Below are 20,257 nucleotides of genomic sequence, written 5' to 3' on the forward strand. Positions count from 1 at the left end.
TTCTGTGAGAAGCGATATGTGTTCGTTCGTTCTTCAAACTCCTCTGTTAAGGAGAGTCCCTTCTTTGGGGGAGGAGAGCTGAGGAGTTAAGAAGAGACAGTGTGTGCCTCTCTGCAAGCTGAGCACTGAAGGACTTTGTGTTCTGGAACTTGCAGAGATCAACCAAATCGAATGTATATAATTTGTTAGAGAGTCTACGCGATACTCGGAATCTTCGTAGAGGGAATCCAGTCAGCATGATCGAGTTTGGTAATAGCTTTCTATCTGTATCTTCAGACTACTGTCATATCGAAGAATCTAAAGAGGATAATTTGTACTGTTGGGAATTCAGAAGATGTCAGTCAGTCAAAGCACATATAAATGTTACACACTCATACTCCTTATTTGGTCAAATTAATCACATTTATTACTACTTAATACTTCTCCTGAGCTGAGTTCTTTTATCTCTGTGTCATTTCTACTAATATCTTCTGAGTTCCTGACATTACGAGCTTCACTTCTTCGCGAGTAGCCGAGTATTTTAATTTATTTCATAGATCGTAGGCAAAGGGCATATAATCATGTTACGATTTAACCCACTCGATCAGGCATGAGGCTTGACTTTCATTTTACCAAAACCTCTCTTCAACGTTTGTACCTGGTCAAATCTAGATTGCATCTACAGGACAGTTTGTTGGACAACTTTAAGTGTGACAAATCGCGAAGGCTAATGCTAGTTAAAGGTGACTATTCACCAGAGTTTCGAAGCACGCGCTACAGGTCCCATCGACAAACTTTAGGGAACTGGTCGACAGATCTGGTAGCCTCTAAATAATTTCATTTCCGTTTTCCGTACGCGCTCGAATGGATTGAGCGATGTCGTTCATTATACATCTTAACTCGCGGTATAACGCATTCACGTTGAATCATACGGAATTTAATTAGACGAAATTCGAGCAGCGAGCGGCGATCGTGAATAGGATCGTAGAATTCAACTTTCAGGTGAAGTCAGTCCATGTTACGTACTTAAAGGGGTTCTGGCATTAAACGTTCAGTATTAGCGCTAATGGTTCACGTCGAAACATTCGACCTGCCCGCGGAGCTGAACGAGACAAATTGAGTCGAAACGTTCAGCTCGATTCAATAGAGGGCCGGAACAGAGTTTTGCGAATTGATGCCACTAACGAGTAAACCGACCGACAAAGCAGCTTCATAGACTGATTAAATTATCTACCTCAACGAATCAAATCGTATTAACGTCCTTCTGTGTACTATAAACGTCGATTAGAGTGTAATGCGGCAAGAGTAATTAATATAGGCTAGCGGTCGCGCTCGCGCGACTAAACTACGCGTCGTTGTAACTATGTATCGGAGCAATGTAATATACTTGTCGGACTAATATTATTTATTTAACGCGACGGGGGAAACGTTCACGCGATGAGATATGGGACGTGCATTTGGTCTACACGAGCGATTCGCAGAATTTTTAATATTTATTTTGTAACGAAGAATCGTCGAGATCCTGTCTCGCGAACGAGTAAAGCATTGTTATTTTATATCACGCGTGGAAGTGTAAATAAATTGTATATCTGTTGTACTAAACAAACTGCCGCTGGCGACTGCATGTTCAATTATTTTATGATTCTAGAATTTTTGGCTTTCAATTGGAGAAAACTGAAATTCTCAATTTTTTAGGTGAGGGACACCTATATCTTTGGAATTGTTAATTTCGAGATCATTTACAGAAGTTGACTCTAAAAGTGAGCTTTTTTACGTGCAAAGGCATTGCTTTCCAACGATATATTTTCACTAATATTACTTTAACGTCTTTATTAATTTTCTGCTATTTTAATAGTATATAGTCTGCTAAGCCCGCCATTAGAAGAAGTATCACCTCAGAAAAAGAGTTAACGTTAGAGACCAAATTTCTCGAAGCACCACGTAAAAAACAATTCCAAAGTCTTCTCTACCACATACCTACTCTACTCACAAAATATTACCCTCCACAGCCCTCCTGACCCCGCGGTCCATCGAAATAGTCATCGTAACGGTCTCAGAACGTCACCCGCAACGAGCCTCGAGTATCGAGCGTGATCGTCGAAGTCGTTCGGTAAACATCATATCGAGCCCGGGGTAACGATAAATCGAGTCGCCTCGTTGGCTGCACCTGTACCTAATCATCATCCTGTTAGCTCTCACGAGTCCTCCCCGCCCCCCGTTGACCCACGAGCGAGGGTGATAATTCAATGTAGAATCAGAATCCGTCCCCGAACCCCTGGCGGATCCGACGTCCATGTACACGCAGATCTCTCTCTCTGTTCATCCTCCCACCCTCTCTCCTCCCTCTCTCTCTCGGACTCTCTATCATCGTTGTCTCGAAACTATACGTTCCACGGCATACGCAGGAAATGGTGTTTAATGGCGACGGGTCAGGCCGGGTCTGACCCCCGGTGGTGGACGCGGTCTCTATAGGATGACCGAACGGGGGGACAGAGAAAAACGCGCGTGTTTCAGCGAACGCGAGAGTAGGACAGGCCGTGTGGTCCCCATCTCGGCGCAATTGACGTGTCCGAGGAAGTGATGGAAGGATGATGTGCCGCACAATGTGCTTGAATGTCCCATAAGCGAGCGGGTTCTATATTAAACTGGTCCGGTTACGGGTCGTTCGGCTGTCCATCGTTCAGTCACTGGACTGTCTCCAGACGGCCTCCTGTCTCCGTGTCGACTCGCCAGGACGACGTGGCTCGCCCTATCCACTGTGCCCTCTGATAAGCCATCCTCGGTTCTCGAGATATTTGACGCCTGCACGCGGGTCGCTGAGGATGCCTCAAGGAGATCGTTTGGAGAACGGCCGATCCAGGGAGTGACGCGGGAAAACGATTCCTGTGCGACTGGCAACGAACTGGGGCTGAATGCTACAGCGGCCGACGGCGAAGGGGAACCAGGACTCGAGGGACTCCTGGCGATCGAGGTGCGCGCGCGAGAGGTGCGTCGCGGCGACCTTCCGCGAGGATCTTCAGCACCTGCGGGTGCTTCAAGTGATATTACTGCTCAAGTGGTAATCGTTCGTTTTTCGACAGTAGCAACGCTGGCAGAACTGTGTCGGTTTTTATGTATTTAATTGCGTGGAGTATCCTGCATAGCGAGTATACTCTTTATTTTGGAGAAGAGAGTCTTTAGTGGGGTTAGGATGAGAAGGGTAACGTGTACAGGTGCTGATCTCCCTGCAATGACTGACCCTTTTGTTGAGTAGTCAGTCATTGTGTAGAGTTTAACAACTGTATACATTACTAATTTTACAAGGAATTTTGGAGATGGAAATTTGATTTTTGTTCTTCTGAAGGATTTTATGTTTTGGGTTTGTAGAAGTTTTTGTGACCAATTGCAGTACATACTACTAGAACTATTAGGAAGAAAGGTAGAGACTGAAATATAGGAGAATTTTTAGCACCAATTATCTAATTTATCATCTCCTCTTTGTAAAATTGAAACCGAAAAAGTTGCCGTCTTTTTTAACGCAGAGAGGATCTTAAATTGTGACTAACTATCTTAATGCTCAAAAACTGCCATAAAAATTAGTTTTTCTATTTTGGTAACGAAGGAACTTTTTCTCCACTATCTATCTAGGTGCACGTCAATTTCTGACGTTGGGTATCGGAGCACTTATTCACAGAAGTCCATCGAATAACATCCCCCGATGATGCTGAAGGCAGCAATATTGCTGTTTCTTCACTTATTCTGCGATATCGGTGAGGGAATCCTTCGTTTCTAAAAAATTTCTAGGTTTCTGGGTGCATAAACCTAGAAAACCTATACTCATGGGGATGATATTCGTGGTTCCAGCATTGGCAGCGCATTGCGGAAAAGTATGGCTGACAGTCTCCTCGTTGTGGAGACCGATCGCTGCCAGTGACAAGGTGGTCGAAGCAGAGCTAGAAGTAAATTGGGATCTCGATTGTCCATCGAGTACAGGATACCCAGATACCATCAAGGTGTTCACTGCTGACCCAGCACATAGTAATAAGTTTTGTTTGCTTCTCTTGAACGCCGTAACCTGTTATTCAGGGCTTGAGACGAGATTATCTTATTAAATCCTAGCCTGTTCAGACATTCTCCGTGTCTCCATCGATTTAACAACATATTCTATAAAAACTTACACGAGCAGTCTTTAAAGAAATTCAAAATTTGTTCTATTCTCTCTAAAAAAGATCGAGCCATTGTGTTATCGATAAATGCAATGATTCGTCAAACGATACGAGCGTCTCGGCTATCAATTTTCCCCAATCTTTCCCTTGGCGAACGTTTTTTTCGAGTTCACGTTTCGCTATCTCTAAGGGAACGTAAGTTCTAGACTCAGTAGCCAGATCGATACCGGTCGACGCAACCATCGACGTTGTACTTTCCAGACAAAACGATCAAGCCCAAGTTGATTCTGACTTCGCTACAACACCCTCGGGGTTATTATCGTACGAACATCACCGTCGGACGACCTCCACTTCCGGGTGGATGGGACACCAAGGATGGCGCGACGCTTCCTGGACCTCATTGCTTGAAACACCATGCTGCTCTTTACAAGGACGGCGCTATCCTCACCAGTTCATGCTTGCAGATCTGGCCAACTTGGATGTATGATTTAAGGTAACAGATTTTTCTTGATATCATTCTTTATAATATTCAAATACATTTCACATGGATTCTACTTTCTTTTTTAAAAGAACTCTGATTTAGACACACTGTCTTCTGGTGAATGTACACTCTTAGCCATTTCATCAAGTTTAATTCGTATTCATGGTACCTACTGCACTTTGATATCACAGAAAATCTAGAATGTCGCTGCAAGCAGATAAAATTTCATTCTAAGCAATTTCAAACCGCAGTTAACGCAGCAGCGAGACTGTATCGAGGAAGTGCTGCACCTGTACCATCTAAAGGCGGCCAACGTAATTGTTAAATAACGCTACGAAGGATAGATCGGTTCCCAGAAAGCAAAACCACCTATAAAGTCCTCTTTCGCCTGTTTCAGGCGGCAATTAGGAAGGCTTCCAATAGGAAGTTTAATGATTCCTGGAACGCATAATTCAGGATGCTACAAACACGGCGATCTGACGAGAAGAGACGCCTTCCAAAGGTACCTATTGACGCAGGACCGCGACGTGTGGACGCAATTAGTGCACGGTATAAGGTACCTAGACATCCGGGTAGGTTATTATCCGTCTATACCGAATGGCACCGCCATCGCAGAGGAAGGCAACCACGTGAGCAGGTTCTGGATCAATCACGACGTCATTCGGATCACCCCCCTGTCCGCGGTCATCAAAGACGTGAGAAACTTTCTGAACGTCGCTAGGGGAGAGGTGGTCATCATGGACTTCCATAGGTAAATTGACGGTATAGAATAAACGCTATAACAGTGACGATTTGCGGATCGATAACGCAGCGAAAATGACCCTAGCAGTAGCCTCGGATTATTTCAAACGAACCTCCTTAAATAAACGATGTGGAAAGCGCGGCGTTATAGGGTGTTAATGGGGAGGGAAGAGGGATTAGATTGAGGTCTTTCGGGATTGAAGTAATTTAAATGTAACGTACCCGTAATGTACGGTCGAATACACTTTATTCGATAGCCAATGAATACGAATCGCGGCGCGGAACGAGGCACGATTCAATGCAGGATGATTTCGTATGCAGATTTCCGGTGGGATTCGAGGGCAGGCCGAGCAGGCATCGACGATTGGCCATGATCCTCAGGCGAGAATTCGAAGGTCTGATCCTCAAGCCAGATAGGGGGGTCGAAGGTCTTGGACCGACCTTGAACGATATTTGGACCGGAGGGAAACGCTTGATAATTTGTTACGGCGATAAGCACACCGTGAATGGTAAATCTCGTCGCCAGCAATTCGATTCAATCTCGAACCAATCACCTGCTGTATTAAATAATTCTGTCCTAATCGTGACTGAGCGTGACCATCGTTTCGTTCTATTTTAGAACACGATTGGCTGTGGCCGACGATGTCTCAAGCGTGGGGCAACCAGCAGACGGTGGAGGGCCTTTTCAAGTATCTGGACGAAGTCATCATGGGCCCGAAGAGGTTCAGGAACAGCCAGAACCCATTGTGGGCGGTGATGGCGGAGCTGACGCCGTATCCACTGGACATAATCTTCAATCTGTCCGGTGGACTGCGCCAGATGGCTGACTCCGTGAACAGGAACCTGACGTTCAAGTTTCAGGAGGAATGGTGGAAGGAGACCAACATAGTCGCCACGGATTTCTTCCTCGGGAATAATTTGATCGACGTGGCGATACAGGCGAACATCAAGAAGAGCAACATTGCTCAGTGGCGCTTATAACGATCGCGAGAACGCATGCTCTATGAAAGTTTAATTTTAATTAGATGCCGCTTCGTTGATGAGAATGGTATCGAGATATGGATCTTTTGAATGGTCTTTTTGAGATAGAGCTGCAACCCTTTGCTGTTTTACGTAGGGTAGTTAATCTCTACTGGGAATTGGGTAATGGCCTTTTTCTGAGGATTATTTAGATTGTTATTTCATGAATCTATGAATCGTGACCAGTTTATTTGAATTTCGATCTCGATGCAATTGAGGAGCCTTTGATGTCTTTGAAACTATTTTAATGTAATGGGAGATTGATTTAGTGTTGAAAGGGGTTCTCTTAGAAAATAAATGTTCTCTTAAAAGCAAAGGGCTAATCGCGGAGCTGAGGATTCAGCGAAAGGTAGAATGGATAGAAGTAATTAGACCTTTTTCTTGGACCGAATCAAGAAATTATAATATTGTAATTCTTCTATTTTTTTTCGAGTTCATGTAGAATAAATTTGTCGAAATTAAAAGAGAGTTTATAGTAATCGATGTAAGAGTGGGAACACACTCGCGAGAACAGTAATGTGTAAATTAAATTATTCTAATAAGTTAATATAAGACACACCTGTTGTTTCTCTTTATTTAAAACTCAAAGCTCCAGCCCTTCGAACTATTTTCTTTCATAAAAATAATTTATGAAAAGAGAATAAAAAAAGTAAGGTGAAAGTAAGGTGATTTGCAACTAGCAGAATAGTAGCAGTATCATTTTTATGCCGCAGTAAGTATTTTCGACCATCTCAACTGATCATTTTAATCTTTAATTAATCATAATTAATCGAAGAAATTTAAAAACAAAAATTCCCACAACCCTTATTGTTTAATCGGAAAAAGGACATAGGACACCCTTATACGTCAAATGTCAGGAATTCAAGGGATACACCAAATTTTTTATCACAGATGAATATACAGGATAGACCAGCATTCAATGGATTTTCACGTATCACGTTCTGAAATATCGACTTTTCGAAAAACCATTGGTTTTCGAGCGCCCTCTGCAATTTTGAAGCGGTAATGTAGGAAAGACGTTTTCACCACTAGAGCTGGTAATGCCAGCAGATGAGAAAATGTTCCTACCATACCACCCAATATACAAGGTGTCCCTAAACAGAAAAGAAATTGTTGCAAAAAACTTATACCAGTTTATAACAGTTATATTGTTAATAATAATCGCAAACAGTAATTGATTGATTAACATTTATAATTGTCGATTAAAGAAATATCGAGAAATTTTCAAGAACTGCGAGACATTAATCAAAGATAGAAATGAATCGAACGAAGAATAATGTACGAAAGGTTAATAATTTCCACATTTGTTAACTAATAATTACAAATATTAACAATTTGCACAAGTGCACAATGTGTGTGATTGTTATTAACAATATGTGCACCAAAAATTGTTGCTGAAATGATTATTTTACGGAAAATATCAATTTTTCGCTAAATATTGCTCGTTAGATCAGTCTCTAAATTGAAATCAACCGAAGAACTTCTCTGATTGGTTTCTCATCTTCCTCGAGGCAGTATAAATACCGCTGCAGGAGCACGAGTGCCTCACTCGCCGCGGGTCCTCCGGTGGGTGCGGACCTCCCTGGGGACCTGAGGGGACTCCTGGGCCCTGGACCTCAGACCACCCTGGACCCTTGGACACCCCTGACCAGTGGTCAGCTGGCCGATGACCAGTGGTCATCTTGGACAAACGGTGAGTTTTTGCTCAAATTTTAAATTTATCTCTACTGTTGTCCCTCTTTACCGTTTCCCCATTTTTATACGTACCCCACCCCCTACCGGGGTATATGCTATGCTTTATCTATTTATTACCGTTAAGTTTTGGATTCAATGGAATCCAATTACTGTTTCTACTTCTTATACTTGTCTTTCAATCATCTTTTTGCTTACTAGCCATAAGTTTCACTTTAAGATTTCACCTCAATCATTTATGTATATCTCTTCATCTCTGATTCATGCCTTGTTTCTGCAATCATTGACATGCTTCTGTTATTCCTCCCTTTCTTCTCTGCTGCATGACCCTCTATTCTCTTCTTCATATCATTACAGATTATAATTATCCTTCACATTTCATTTACAAGAAGAACGAAGACATCATATCCCCCGAGGGATTTCATTTCCATTTCTGATTTTTAACATTTCAGGATTTAAGTGAACATCAAATTAAAGTACTAAAAGAAGAATTCAATTCAATACCAACGTCGTCCAATTCTGGTTAAATGTTCTCTCTTAATTCAGAGTAGGGATTGTTCTGTCAATCCTTTCTCATTTCTGTGATCTCCATATGGGTCTCCTGCACAGCAACCTCCTCGTGGTGAGACCCGGGCCGGTTCTGTCCGGTGCCAATGGCTGTGCCAACGTTGGGGTATTCTTGGGGAGGCTCCCCCAATCATTGATATACTCCTCTTCAAACTCTTCCTTCGCTGGTTCTCTCTTTATTATCAACTTAAAGATTGAAGAACGAAGACGTCACATCCGCCGAGGGATTCACCGCTTCTAGTATATAAGTCAGAATATCTTAGAATATTTTTAAGACCCTACTTCTAAGTTTCCATTGTAAAGTTATTGTAACACTGCCAAGTTGTCATTTCTTAGCTCTCTTTGCTCGGTTGCTTCCTCCTCACCTTCTGTGAGGAGGTCATCTGCTTCTCTTAGTAGAAGCAAATGTCCAACTGTGGAATCGGCGGTCGATGGAGCTTGTTCTTCTTCCCTTGGGGGTTTGTACTAGCAAGAGACGATGTGGACACCGAATGGTGTGTGGTATGACACACTTGCAGGTGGAAACCCCACAGTTCAATCAGGCAACTGATTGGCCTGTGAGGTGCCAGTCGCCTTCTTCTAGTACCCGCCTTCAAGGTGGAAGGACTCGCACTACCGATCGTCTATTTCATGGTTGCCTTACGCGGTAGAATCTAAATATTCCCAATCTCTTCTCAATGATTACTTGGCATTTCTCTACTTTAAGATCCAAGGCAAAGGCGTGGATGGAACTTGGCTTCCATCCATGTCTTTGCCTCTCTAGCGTAAAATCACTGTACAATTGTCGAGTTGTCATTTCTTAACTTCTTTTCTTGAAATGTGTTCCTCATCTTTGGTGAGGAAGTCACCTCTGCTTCTCTTGGTAGAAGCATGTGACCAACCGTGGAATCGTCGGTCGGTGGAGTGTTTTCTCCTCTTGGGGGTCTGTACTAGGAGTGACGCGACGGACACAGTAGGGTGTGTGGAAAGACACACTCGACTGTGGAAACTACACGTTTCCGCCTTTTGCACATTCTCTTTACCAGCCTGTCGGAATTAGGTCTACTTCGGTAGCTCCTATGTGGCAGCAGGGAGCAATGGACAATTGACTGAATCATGTAGTGCCGTGCGCCACTCCGACCTACCGGCCTTCAAGGTGGTAGAGCTCACACCATCGCTCGTCTATTTCACGGTTGCATTAGCGGTAGAGTCTAACTTAACCACACCCTTTCTTATGATAACTCGACAATTTCATACTCTAAGGTCGAAGCTAAAGGCATGCATGGAACTTGGCTTCCATTCAGGTCTTTGGCTTGTTAGTTTAAGATTTTTGTAAAGGAAGGTCGATGGAACTTGGATTCCATCTATCTTTCTGTGGGTCTCCAGCACAGCAACCTCCTCGTGGTGAGACCTGGGGCGGCTCTGTCCGTGCTAATGGCTGTGCATCTTGTATTAGATATAAGGGTAGCTAGGTAGGGCTGGTTTCTTTCATTTTCTACGTTCATTGATATGCTTCTATTATTGGTCCCTCCTCTCTTTGCTGCATGTCTCTCTATTCTCTTGTAAACTTTATCGCTGGTTATAATTATCATTCCTATTTCAATTACAGGAAGATCATTCATCGAACGAAGACATCGTATCCCCCGAGGGATTTCATTTACATTTCTAATTTTTAACATTTCAGGGTTTAGATGAACATCGAAGAAGTATTCAATCAAATGCCAACGTCGTTCCGTTCCGTTTTCTGTCTAAAATATGTTCTGCCTTAATTCTGAGTACAAATTGTTCTGTCAATCCTTTCTCATTTCTGTGATCTCCATATGGGTCTCCCGCACAGCAACCTCCTCGTGGTGAGACCCGGGCCGGTTCTGTCCGGGCCAATGGCTGTGCCATCGTTGGGGTATTTTTGGGGAGGCTCCCCCAGTCATTCATATTAACTTGAAGATCGAAGAACGAAGACGTCGCATCCGCCGAGGGATTCACCGCATCTAGTATATAAGTCGTAATCGCTTAGAATATTTTTAAGACCCTATTTCTAAGTTTTCATTGTAAAGTATTGTAACACTGCCAAGTTGTCACTTCTTAGCTTTCCTTGCTCGGTCACTACCTCCTCACCTTCTGTGAGGAGGTCATCTGCTTCTCTTAGTAGAAGCAAATGTCCAACTGTGGAATCGGCGGTCGATGGAGCTTGCTCTTCTTCCCTTGGGGGTTTGTGCTAACGAGAGACGATGTGGACACTCGATGGTGTGTGGTATGACACACTTGAAGGTGGAAACCCCACAGTGCAGTCAGGCAACTGACTGGGCTGTGAGGTGCCAGTCGCCTTCTCCTAGTACCCGCCTTCAAGGTGGAAGGACTCGCACCACCGATTGTCTATTTCATGGTTGCCTTACGCGGTAGACTTTAACTATTCCCAATCTATTCTCAATGATTACTTGGCACTTCTCTACTTTAAGATCCAAACTAAAGATATGGATGGAACTTGATTTCCATCCATGTCTTTGGTTTACTAGTTCAAACTGTAGACTTTAAGATTTTAACTTAAGATCGTATCGTTAAGCCTGCGGAAGACGTCTCATCCGCCGAGCGATTCAGCACTTTTGGTTTGTAAAGTTCTGTCTTTACTCTTTATTGTTCGTGTGAATGAAGACGTCGCATCCGCCGAGGGATTCACCGCTTCTAGTATATAAGTCACAATGTCTTAGAATATTTTTAAGACCCTACTTCTAAGTTTGCATTGTAAAGTCATTGTAACACTGCCAAGTTGTCATTTCTTAGCTCTCTTTGCTCGGTTACTTCCTCCTCACCTTCTGTGAGGAGGTCATCTGCTTCTCTTAGTAGAAGCAAATGTCCAACTGTGGAATCGGCGGTCGATGGAGCTTGCTCTTCTTCCCTTGGGGGTTTGTACTAGCGAGAGACGATGTGGACACCGAATGGTGTGTGGTATGACACACTTGCAGGTGGAAACCCCACAGTTCAATCAGGCAACTGATTGTGCTGTGAGGTGCCAGTCGCCTTCTCCTAGTACCCGCGTTCAAGGTGGAAGAACTCGCACCACCGATTGTCTATTTCATGGTTGCCGTACGCGGTAGATTCTAAATACTCCCAATCTCTACTCTATGATTACTTGGCGCTTCTCTACTTTAAGATCCAAGGAAAAGGCGTGGATGGAACGTTGCTTCCATCCATGTCTTTGCCTCTCTAGTTTAAATGCACTGTACAATTGTCGAGTTGTCATTTCTTAACTTCTTTTTTTGATACTTGTTCCTCATCTTTGGTGAGGAAGTCACCGCTGCTTCTCTTGGTAGAAGCATGTGACCAACCGTGGAATCGTCGGTCGGTGGAGTGTGTTCTCCTCTTGGGGGTCTGTACTAGGAGTGACGCCACGGACACAGTAGGGTGTGTGGAAAGACACACTCGACTGTGGAAACTACACGTTTCCGCCTTTTGCACATTCTCTTTACCAGCCTGTCGGAATTAGGTCTACTTCGGTAGCTCCTATGTGGCAGCAGGGAGCAATGGTCAATTGACTGAATCATGTAGTGCCGTACGCCACTCCGACCTACCGGCCTTCAAGATGGTAGAGCTCACACCATCGCTCGTCTATTTCACGGTTGCATTAGCTGTAGAGTCCAATTCAATCAAACCATTCCTAATGATAGCTCGACAGTTTCCTACTTTAAGGTCCAAGCTAAAGGCTTGTATGGAACCTAGCTTCCATTCATGTCTTTGGCTTGTTAATTTAAGATTTTTGTAAAGGGAGATCGATGGAACTTTGTTTCCATCTATCTCCCTGTGGGTCTCCAGCACAGCAACCTCCTCGTGGTGAGACCTGGGCGGCTTTGTCCGTGCCAATGGCTGTGTATCTTGTATTAGATGTAAGAGTAGTTAGGTAGAAGTATGTATTATTTTCTTCGTTCTCTAGAACATCTGTGGTTCCTTTCTTGGTTCTCGAGGAGGCTGCCTTAATTGGAGGTACAGATTGTTCTGTCGATCCTTACACATTGTTATGATCTACATATGGGTCTCCAGCACAGCAACCTCCTCGTGGTGAGACCCGGGCCGGTTCTGTCCGGGCCAATGGCTGTGCCATCGTTGGGGTATTCTTAGGGAGGCTCCCCCAATCATTGATATATTCCTCTAGAAACTCTTCCTTCGCTGATTCTTTCTTTACTCTTAACTTGAACATTCAAGAACGAAGACGTCGCATCCGCCGAGGGATTCAACGCTACTAGTTTATAAGTCGCAATCGCGTAGAATATTTTTAAGACCCTACTTCTAAGTTTGCATTGTAAAGTCATTGTAACACTGCCAAGTTGTCATTTCTTAGCTCTCTTTGCTCGGTTACTTCCTCCTCACCTTCTGTGAGGAGGTCATCTGCTTCTCTTAGTAGAAGCAAACGTCCAACTGTGGCATCGGCGGTCGATGGAGCTTGCTCTTCTTCCCTTGGGGGTTTGTACTAGCGAGAGACGATGTGGACACCGAATGGTGTGTGGTATGACACACTTGCAGGTGGAAACCCCACAGTTCAATCAGGCAACTGATTGTGCTGTGAGGTGCCAGTCGCCTTCTCCTAGTACCCGCCTTCAAGGTGGAAGGACTCGCACCACCGATTGTCTATTTCATGGTTGCCTTACGCGGTAGACTTTAACTATTCCCAATCTATTCTCAATGATGACTTGGCACTTCTCAACTTTAAGATCCAAACTAAAGATATGGATGGAACTTGATTTCCATCCATGTCTTTGGTTTACTAGTTCAAACTGTAGACTTTAAGATTTTAACTTAAGATCGTATCGTTAAGCCTGCGGAAGACGTCTCATCCGCCGAGGGATTCAGCACTTTTGGTTCGTAAAGTTCTGTCTTTACTCTTTATTGTTCGTGTGAATGAAGACGTCGCATCCGCCGAGGGATTCACCGCTTCTAGTATATAAGTCACAATATCTTAGAATATTTTTAAGACCCTATTTCTAAGCTTTCATTGTAATGTATTGTAACACTGCCAAGTTGTCACTTCTTAACTTTCCTTGCTCGGTCACTTCCTCCTCACCTTCTGTGAGGAGGTCATCTGCTTCTCTTAGTAGAAGCAAATGTCCAACTGTGGAATCGGCGGTCGATGGAGCTTGTTCTTCTTCCCTTGGGGGTTTGTACTAGCGAGAGACGATGTGGACACCGAATGGTGTGTGGTATGACACACTTGCAGGTGGAAACCCCACAGTTCAATCAGGCAACTGATTGGGCTGTGAGGTGCCAGTCGCCTTCTCCTAGTACCCGCCTTCAAGGTGGAAGGACTCGCACCACCGATCGTCTATTTCATGGTTGCTTTACGCGGTAGATTCTAAATATTCCCAATCTCTACTCAATGATTACTTGGCACATCTCTACTTTAAGGTCCAAGCTAAAGACATGCATGGAACATGGCTTCCATTAATGACTTTGGCTTCTTAGTTTAAGATTTTTGTAAAGGGAGATCGATGGAACTTTGTTTCCATCTATTTCCCTGTGGGTCTCCAGCACAGCAACCTCCTCGTGGTGAGACCTGGGGCGGCTCTGTCCGTGCTAATGGCTGTGCATTTTGTATTAGATATAAGGATAGTTAGGTACGGGTGGCTCCTCTCGTGTTTCTGCGATCAGTGATATGCTTCTATTATTCGTCTCTTTTCTCTTTGCTGCATGTCTCTCTTTTCTCTTGTTAATTTCATCGCTGGTTATAATTGTCATTCCTATTTCATTCACATGAAGATCATTCATCGAACTAAGACATCGTATCCCCCGAGGGATTTCATTTGCATTTCTAATTTGTAATATTTCAGGGTTTAGGTAAACACCGAAGAAGAACTCAATCACATGTTAACGTCGTTCCATTCTGATTTCTGTCTAAATATGCTCTGTCTTGACTCGCAGTACGGATTGTTCTGTCAATCCTTTCTCATTTCTGTAATTTCTATATGGGTCTCCAGCACAGCAACCTCCTCGTGGTGAGACCCGGGCCGGTTCTGTCCGGTGCCAATGGCTGTGCCAACGTTGGGGTATTCTTGGGGAGGCTCCCCCAATCATGGATATATTACTGTTCATACTCTTCCTTCACTGGTTCTCTCTTGACTCCTAACTTGAAGATTGAAGAACGAAGACTTTACATCCGCCGAGGGATTTATTACTTCCAACTCACAAGTAGCTAATTCTAAAAATCGGTTTAAGATCCTACTTTTAAGATTCTTTTCAGATCCATGGTTTTTCTCTTCTTCCTGGGGAGGCTTCCCCATCTGTTCATATATTTACCTTTATCTCTCGTTGAGCTTCTGTTCTTGGGGCGACTGCTCCAATCTTTAATATATTTCACTTCATATTCTTTCCTTTCATCGCTGGTTCTCTTTATCCTCAACTTGAAGATTGAAGAACGAAGACGTCGCATCCGCCGAGGGATTCACCACTTTTAGTATATAAGTTTGAATCGCTGAAAATATTTCTAAGACCCTACTTTTAAGATCGTATTGTAAAATGTTTGTAACACTGCCGAGTAGTCACAACTTACTCATTTTTGCTCGATCGTTTGCTCCTCACCTTCTGTGAGGAGGTGATCTCTGCTTCTCTTAGTAGAAGCAACTCGCAACTGTGGAATCGGCGGTCGATGGAGCTTGTTCTTCTTCCCTTGGGGGTTTGTACTAGCCAGAGACGATGTGGACACCGAATGGTGTGTGGTATGACACACTTGAAGGTGGAAACCCCACAGTTCAATCAGGCAACTGATTGTGCTGTGAGGTGCCAGTCGCCTTCTCCTAGTACCCGCCTTCAAGGTGGAAGGACTCGCACCACCGATCGTCTATTTCATGGTTGCCTTACGCGGTAGACTCTAAACATTCCCAATCTCCACTCGATGATTACTTGGCACTTCTCTACTTTAAGATCCAAGGCAAAGGCGTGGATGGAACTTGGCTTCCATCCATGTCTTTGCCTCTTTAGCGTAAAATCACTGTGCAATTGTCGAGTTGTCATTTCTTAACTTCTTTTCTTGAAATGTGTTCCTCATCTTTGGTGAGGAAGTCACCTCTGCTTCTCTTGGTAGAAGCATGTGACCAACCGTGGAATCGTCGGTCGGTGGAGTGTGTTCTCCTCTTGGGGGTCTGTACTAGGAGTGACGCGACGGACACAGTAGGGTGTGTGGAAAGACACACTCGACTGTGGAAACTACACGTTTCCGCCTTTTGCACATTCTCTTTACCAGCCTGTCGGAATTAGGTCTACTTCGGTAGCTCCTATGTGGCAGCAGGGAGCAATGGACAATTGACTGAATCATGTAGTGCCGTGCGCCTCTCCGACCTACCGGCCTTCAAGGTGGTAGTGCTCACACCATCGCTCGTCTATTTCACGGTTGCATTAGCAGTAGAGTCTAACTTAACCACACCCTTCCTTATGATAACTCGACAATTTCATACTCTAAGGTCGAAGCTAAAGGCATGCATGGAACTTGGCTTCCATTCATGTCTTTGACTTGTTAGTTTAAGATTTTTGTAAAGGAAGGTCGATGGAACTTGGATTCCATCTATCTTTCTGTGGGTCTCCAGCACAGCAACCTCCTCGTGGTGAGATCTGGGGCGGCTCTGTCCGTGCTAATGGCTGTGCATCTTGTATTAGATATAAGGGTAGCTAGGTAGGGCTGGTTTCTTTCATTTTGTACGTTCATTGATATGCTTCTATTATTCGTCCCTTCTCTCTTTGCTGCATGTCTCTCTATTCTCTTGTAAATTTTATCACTGGTTATAATTATCATTCCCATTTCAATTACACCAAGATCACTCATCGAACGAAAACATCGTATCCCCCGAGAGACTACATTTGTATTTCTAATTTTTAACATTTCAGGGTTTAAATGAACATAGAAGAAGTATTCAATCAAAAGCCAACGTCGTTCCATTCTGTTTTCTGTTTAAGTATGTTCTGTCTTAATTCTGAGTACGAATTGTTCTGTCAATCCTTTCTCATTTCTGTGATCTCCATATGGGTCTCCCGCACAGCAACCTCCTCGTGGTGAGACCCGGGCCGGTTCTGTCCGGGCCAATGGCTGTGCCATCGTTGGGGTATTTTTGGGGAGGCTCCCCCAGTCATTCATATTAACTTGAAGATCGAAGAACGAAGACGTCGCATCCGCCGAGGGATTCATCGCATCTAGTATATAAGTCGTAATCGCTTAGAATATTTTTAAGACCCTATTTCTAAGTTTTCATTGTAAAGTATTGTAACACTGCCAAGTTGTCACTTCTTAGCTTTCCTTGCTCGGTCACTACCTCCTCACCTTCTGTGAGGAGGTCATCTGCTTCTCTTAGTAGAAGCAAATGTCCAACTGTGGAATCGGCGGTCGATGGAGCTTGCTCTTCTTCCCTTGGGGGTTTGTGCTAACGAGAGACGATGTGGACACTCGATGGTGTGTGGTATGACACACTTGAAGGTGGAAACCCCACAGTGCAGTCAGGCAACTGACTGGGCTGTGAGGTGCCAGTCGCCTTCTCCTAGTACCCGCCTTCAAGGTGGAAGGACTCGCACCACCGATTGTCTATTTCATGGTTGCCTTACGCGGTAGACTTTAACTATTCCCAATCTATTCTCAATGATTACTTGGCACTTCTCTACTTTAAGATCCAAACTAAAGATATGGATGGAACTTGATTTCCATCCATGTCTTTGGTTTACTAGTTCAAACTGTAGACTTTAAGATTTTAACTTAAGATCGTATCGTTAAGCCTGCGGAAGACGTCTCATCCGCCGAGGGATTCAGCACTTTTGGTTTGTAAAGTTCTGTCTTTACTCTTTATTGTTCGTGTGAATGAAGACGTCGCATCCGCCGAGGGATTCACCGCTTCTAGTATATAAGTCACAATGTCTTAGAATATTTTTAAGACCCTACTTCTAAGTTTCCATTGTAAAGACATTGTAACACTGCCAAGTTGTCATTTCTTAGCTCTCTTTGCTCGGTTGCTTCCTCCTCACCTTCTGTGAGGAGGTCATATGCTTCTCTTACTAGAAGCAAATGTCCAACTGTGGAATCGGCGGTCGATGGAGCTTGTTCTTCTTCCCTTGGGGGTTTGTACTAGCAAGAGACGATGTGGACACCGAATGGTGTGTGGTATGACACACTTGCAGGTGGAAACCCCACAGTTCAATCAGGCAACTGATTGGGCTGTGAGGTGCCAGTCGCCTTCTTCTAGTACCCGCCTTCAAGGTGGAAGGACTCGCACCACCGATTGTCTATTTCATGGTTGCCTTACGCGGTAGACTTTAACTATTCCCAATCTCTTCTCAATGATTACTTGGCACTTCTCTACTTTAACGTCCAAGACAAAGGCGTGGATGGAACTTGGCTTCCATTCATGTCTTTGGCTTGTTAGTTTAAGATTTATGTAAAGGGAGATCGATGGAACTTTTGTTCCATCTATCTCCCTGTGGGTCTCCCGCACAGCAACCTCCTCGTGGTGAGACCTGGGGCGGCTCTGTCCGTGCCAATGGCTGTGCATTTTGTATTAAATGTAAGGGTAGTTAGGTAGGGTTATTCATTAATTTTTCTGTTCTCTCTGAGGCCTATGATTTTTCTGTTGTTTTTGGGGAGACTTCCCAATTTAATATGCTTCTCTTCGTAACCTGTCGTTTCGTTCTTGTGTTTGCATTGGCTGTCCCGTTATTGCTATTTTGCTCCTAATTGTTTTGTGTTACTATGGTGGTTTATGCTTTGCACTTTATCTGAACAAATTTTAAGTTTTATGCGAGCTTCGTCAACTATTTGACTTCCTGCAAACTTTATCAATTTAGAGTGAGCTAATCAGGACACCCTGTATTGAATGTCGCGTTGAGATTATAATTTCAATTCTTACCACTCATAGCGCTGCACTCTTATTTCACCCACGGCCGCTAATGTTGAGCGCGACACAAAAATGATAATGGACCTTTAAAGTGTTTATCTCGAAAATACACTAGATAATAGGTCTGTCCTATATTTCGTAAATGGTATAACTATTCCTTATGAGTTATAGATTGCATCAACAACACTATTTTCCATATAGATGGCAAAATAAAGACCTCTCTCGAATACATTTCACAATAAAAAATACAGTTTTATTACAGTACAGAATAATCATGACATAAACTTTCAATTCCATTAACTAATTAACTATTTTCCTCCTCCTCGTGGTTCGATTCTTTTCAACACGCTCCAATGCATAACCAAGCGTGACACTGTTTGAAATAAATGCTCCAGAGTTCGGTATACGTGTTCCACCCAGAGATCGCGACGCGTTCGTGTTCAGGCGTCGATTTGACTCCCAAATAGACCACGCCGCTATCACGTTCGGGACACCGGTTTTTCGAGGTACACAGTCAGTCGTCAGCTAGCAGACACTGGCGTTGAAACCGATGCGAAGAGAATTTCAACGCGCACCTCTTATCCATTCTTTTCTCTTCACAACTTTCCGTCTGGACTGTGTCTACGCCTGTTCAGCTTTCTAATATCGTTGCTTTCGATACGTCTCGCGTTTTCTTCCTTCCCATTGTCTCCTATTTTCTTTCTCTCCTCTATCGCTAAAGATTCCTCCCTCCACAACGGCGTCTCACGATCGAGAATAATGCAGACGCAGCGATGGGAATGAAACAGGAGGCGAAGCCGTATCGATAATACGAAACCAGCTGAGGAGACGACATAATGGAGAACAATATCGCGCATGACACGAAGCAATTGTGGGCTGTTTATGCTTGGTGGTCTTGCGTTCTTGTTCTGAAGATGAACGCACTCACGTGGTTCACTGGAAGGATTCGAGTCGCCAGACAGGTAAGAAAGTGTTTTGTAGTTAGTTAGATCACAGCATATTAGTGGATTTTATAGGTGATTCACAGCGAGGAGGACAGGATGTGGATGAAAGGTCCCAATGTGATTTTATGTCCAACTGGCGGTGGCCACGAGGACGTGGATCGCATTCGAGAAGCGCATCGACACGATCTGGAAACTGTACTCCCTTATCTTCTAATAACGCCGATATGGCTGTCCACGTCACCGTCGTTTCCTCTGGCCAGAATGATTCTTACTTGCTTTGCGATAGTCAGTATATTGTACACCCTAGTACACATGCAGATTTTGAATGTACACCATTATTTCAAAGCGATCCTCTCCGCTTTGGAATTGAGTATCTTGATTTACATTTCTATTGCATCCGTATGCCACTATGCAAACCATTTGTGAATGTTGTTACGATAAGCTTTGATTCATTTTTCGAGCTATCTGTAGTGTGTCATGATAACGTTTATGTGAAATAAGCGTCTTAAATAATATACTATGTTATGTTATTACAGCATGTATGTAATGGATAAACTATTTATCAGTATTTATTATTCTACATTTTGTCATGCAATTCACATTTCATAGTTCATAGTAAAATAATAAAAACAAATAAGAAAGAGTCTGTGTATAAAATTACAAGCGTCTCAAAAGTCATCAATGAATTACATTTCCGTATTTCCCAGCGATCAGCATGTAAGTACTAATTACACACCGTAATACAACCATTAATTTCGTGTTCTTGACTGGTTGCCATAGCATCATGCTTTCATAACACATCGATAAAACACTATGCGTTTTTATCTTGAACACATTCAGGAAATCCGAGAATCTTTATCT

General features: G+C 43.6%; 2 protein-coding genes across 4 annotated transcripts; both read left to right on the plus strand.

Annotated features, from left to right (window-relative positions):
* The first annotated feature begins 2,817 nt into the window (after positions 1–2,817).
* On the plus strand, positions 2,818–6,918 carry LOC143185991 (PI-PLC X domain-containing protein 1). 3 transcript variants are annotated; one of them, XM_076389345.1, is made up of 7 exons: positions 2,818–2,950; positions 3,607–3,728; positions 3,823–3,996; positions 4,386–4,617; positions 5,003–5,356; positions 5,668–5,855; positions 5,966–6,918. In XM_076389345.1, exons 2-7 carry the CDS (start codon positions 3,677–3,679, stop codon positions 6,325–6,327), a joined length of 1,362 nt encoding a protein of 453 aa, XP_076245460.1. In that variant the 5' UTR covers positions 2,818–2,950; positions 3,607–3,676; the 3' UTR covers positions 6,328–6,918. The 3 variants fall into 3 exon arrangements, with proteins under 3 accessions (XP_076245460.1, XP_076245459.1, XP_076245458.1); XM_076389344.1 differs by having other exon boundaries at positions 2,829–2,965; XM_076389343.1 differs by having other exon boundaries at positions 2,905–3,037.
* Positions 6,919–19,282: 12,364 nt separating this feature from the next.
* Positions 19,283–19,925, plus strand: LOC143185732 (prostaglandin E synthase). Its single transcript, XM_076388962.1, has 2 exons — positions 19,283–19,414; positions 19,469–19,925. Exons 1-2 carry the CDS (start codon positions 19,289–19,291, stop codon positions 19,820–19,822), a joined length of 480 nt encoding a protein of 159 aa, XP_076245077.1. The 5' UTR covers positions 19,283–19,288; the 3' UTR covers positions 19,823–19,925.
* The last annotated feature ends 332 nt before the right edge of the window (positions 19,926–20,257 follow it).

The sequence above is a fragment of the Calliopsis andreniformis genome, chromosome 12 (assembly GCF_051401765.1).
Source record: "Calliopsis andreniformis isolate RMS-2024a chromosome 12, iyCalAndr_principal, whole genome shotgun sequence".
NCBI classification, from domain to species: domain Eukaryota; kingdom Metazoa; phylum Arthropoda; class Insecta; order Hymenoptera; family Andrenidae; genus Calliopsis; species Calliopsis andreniformis.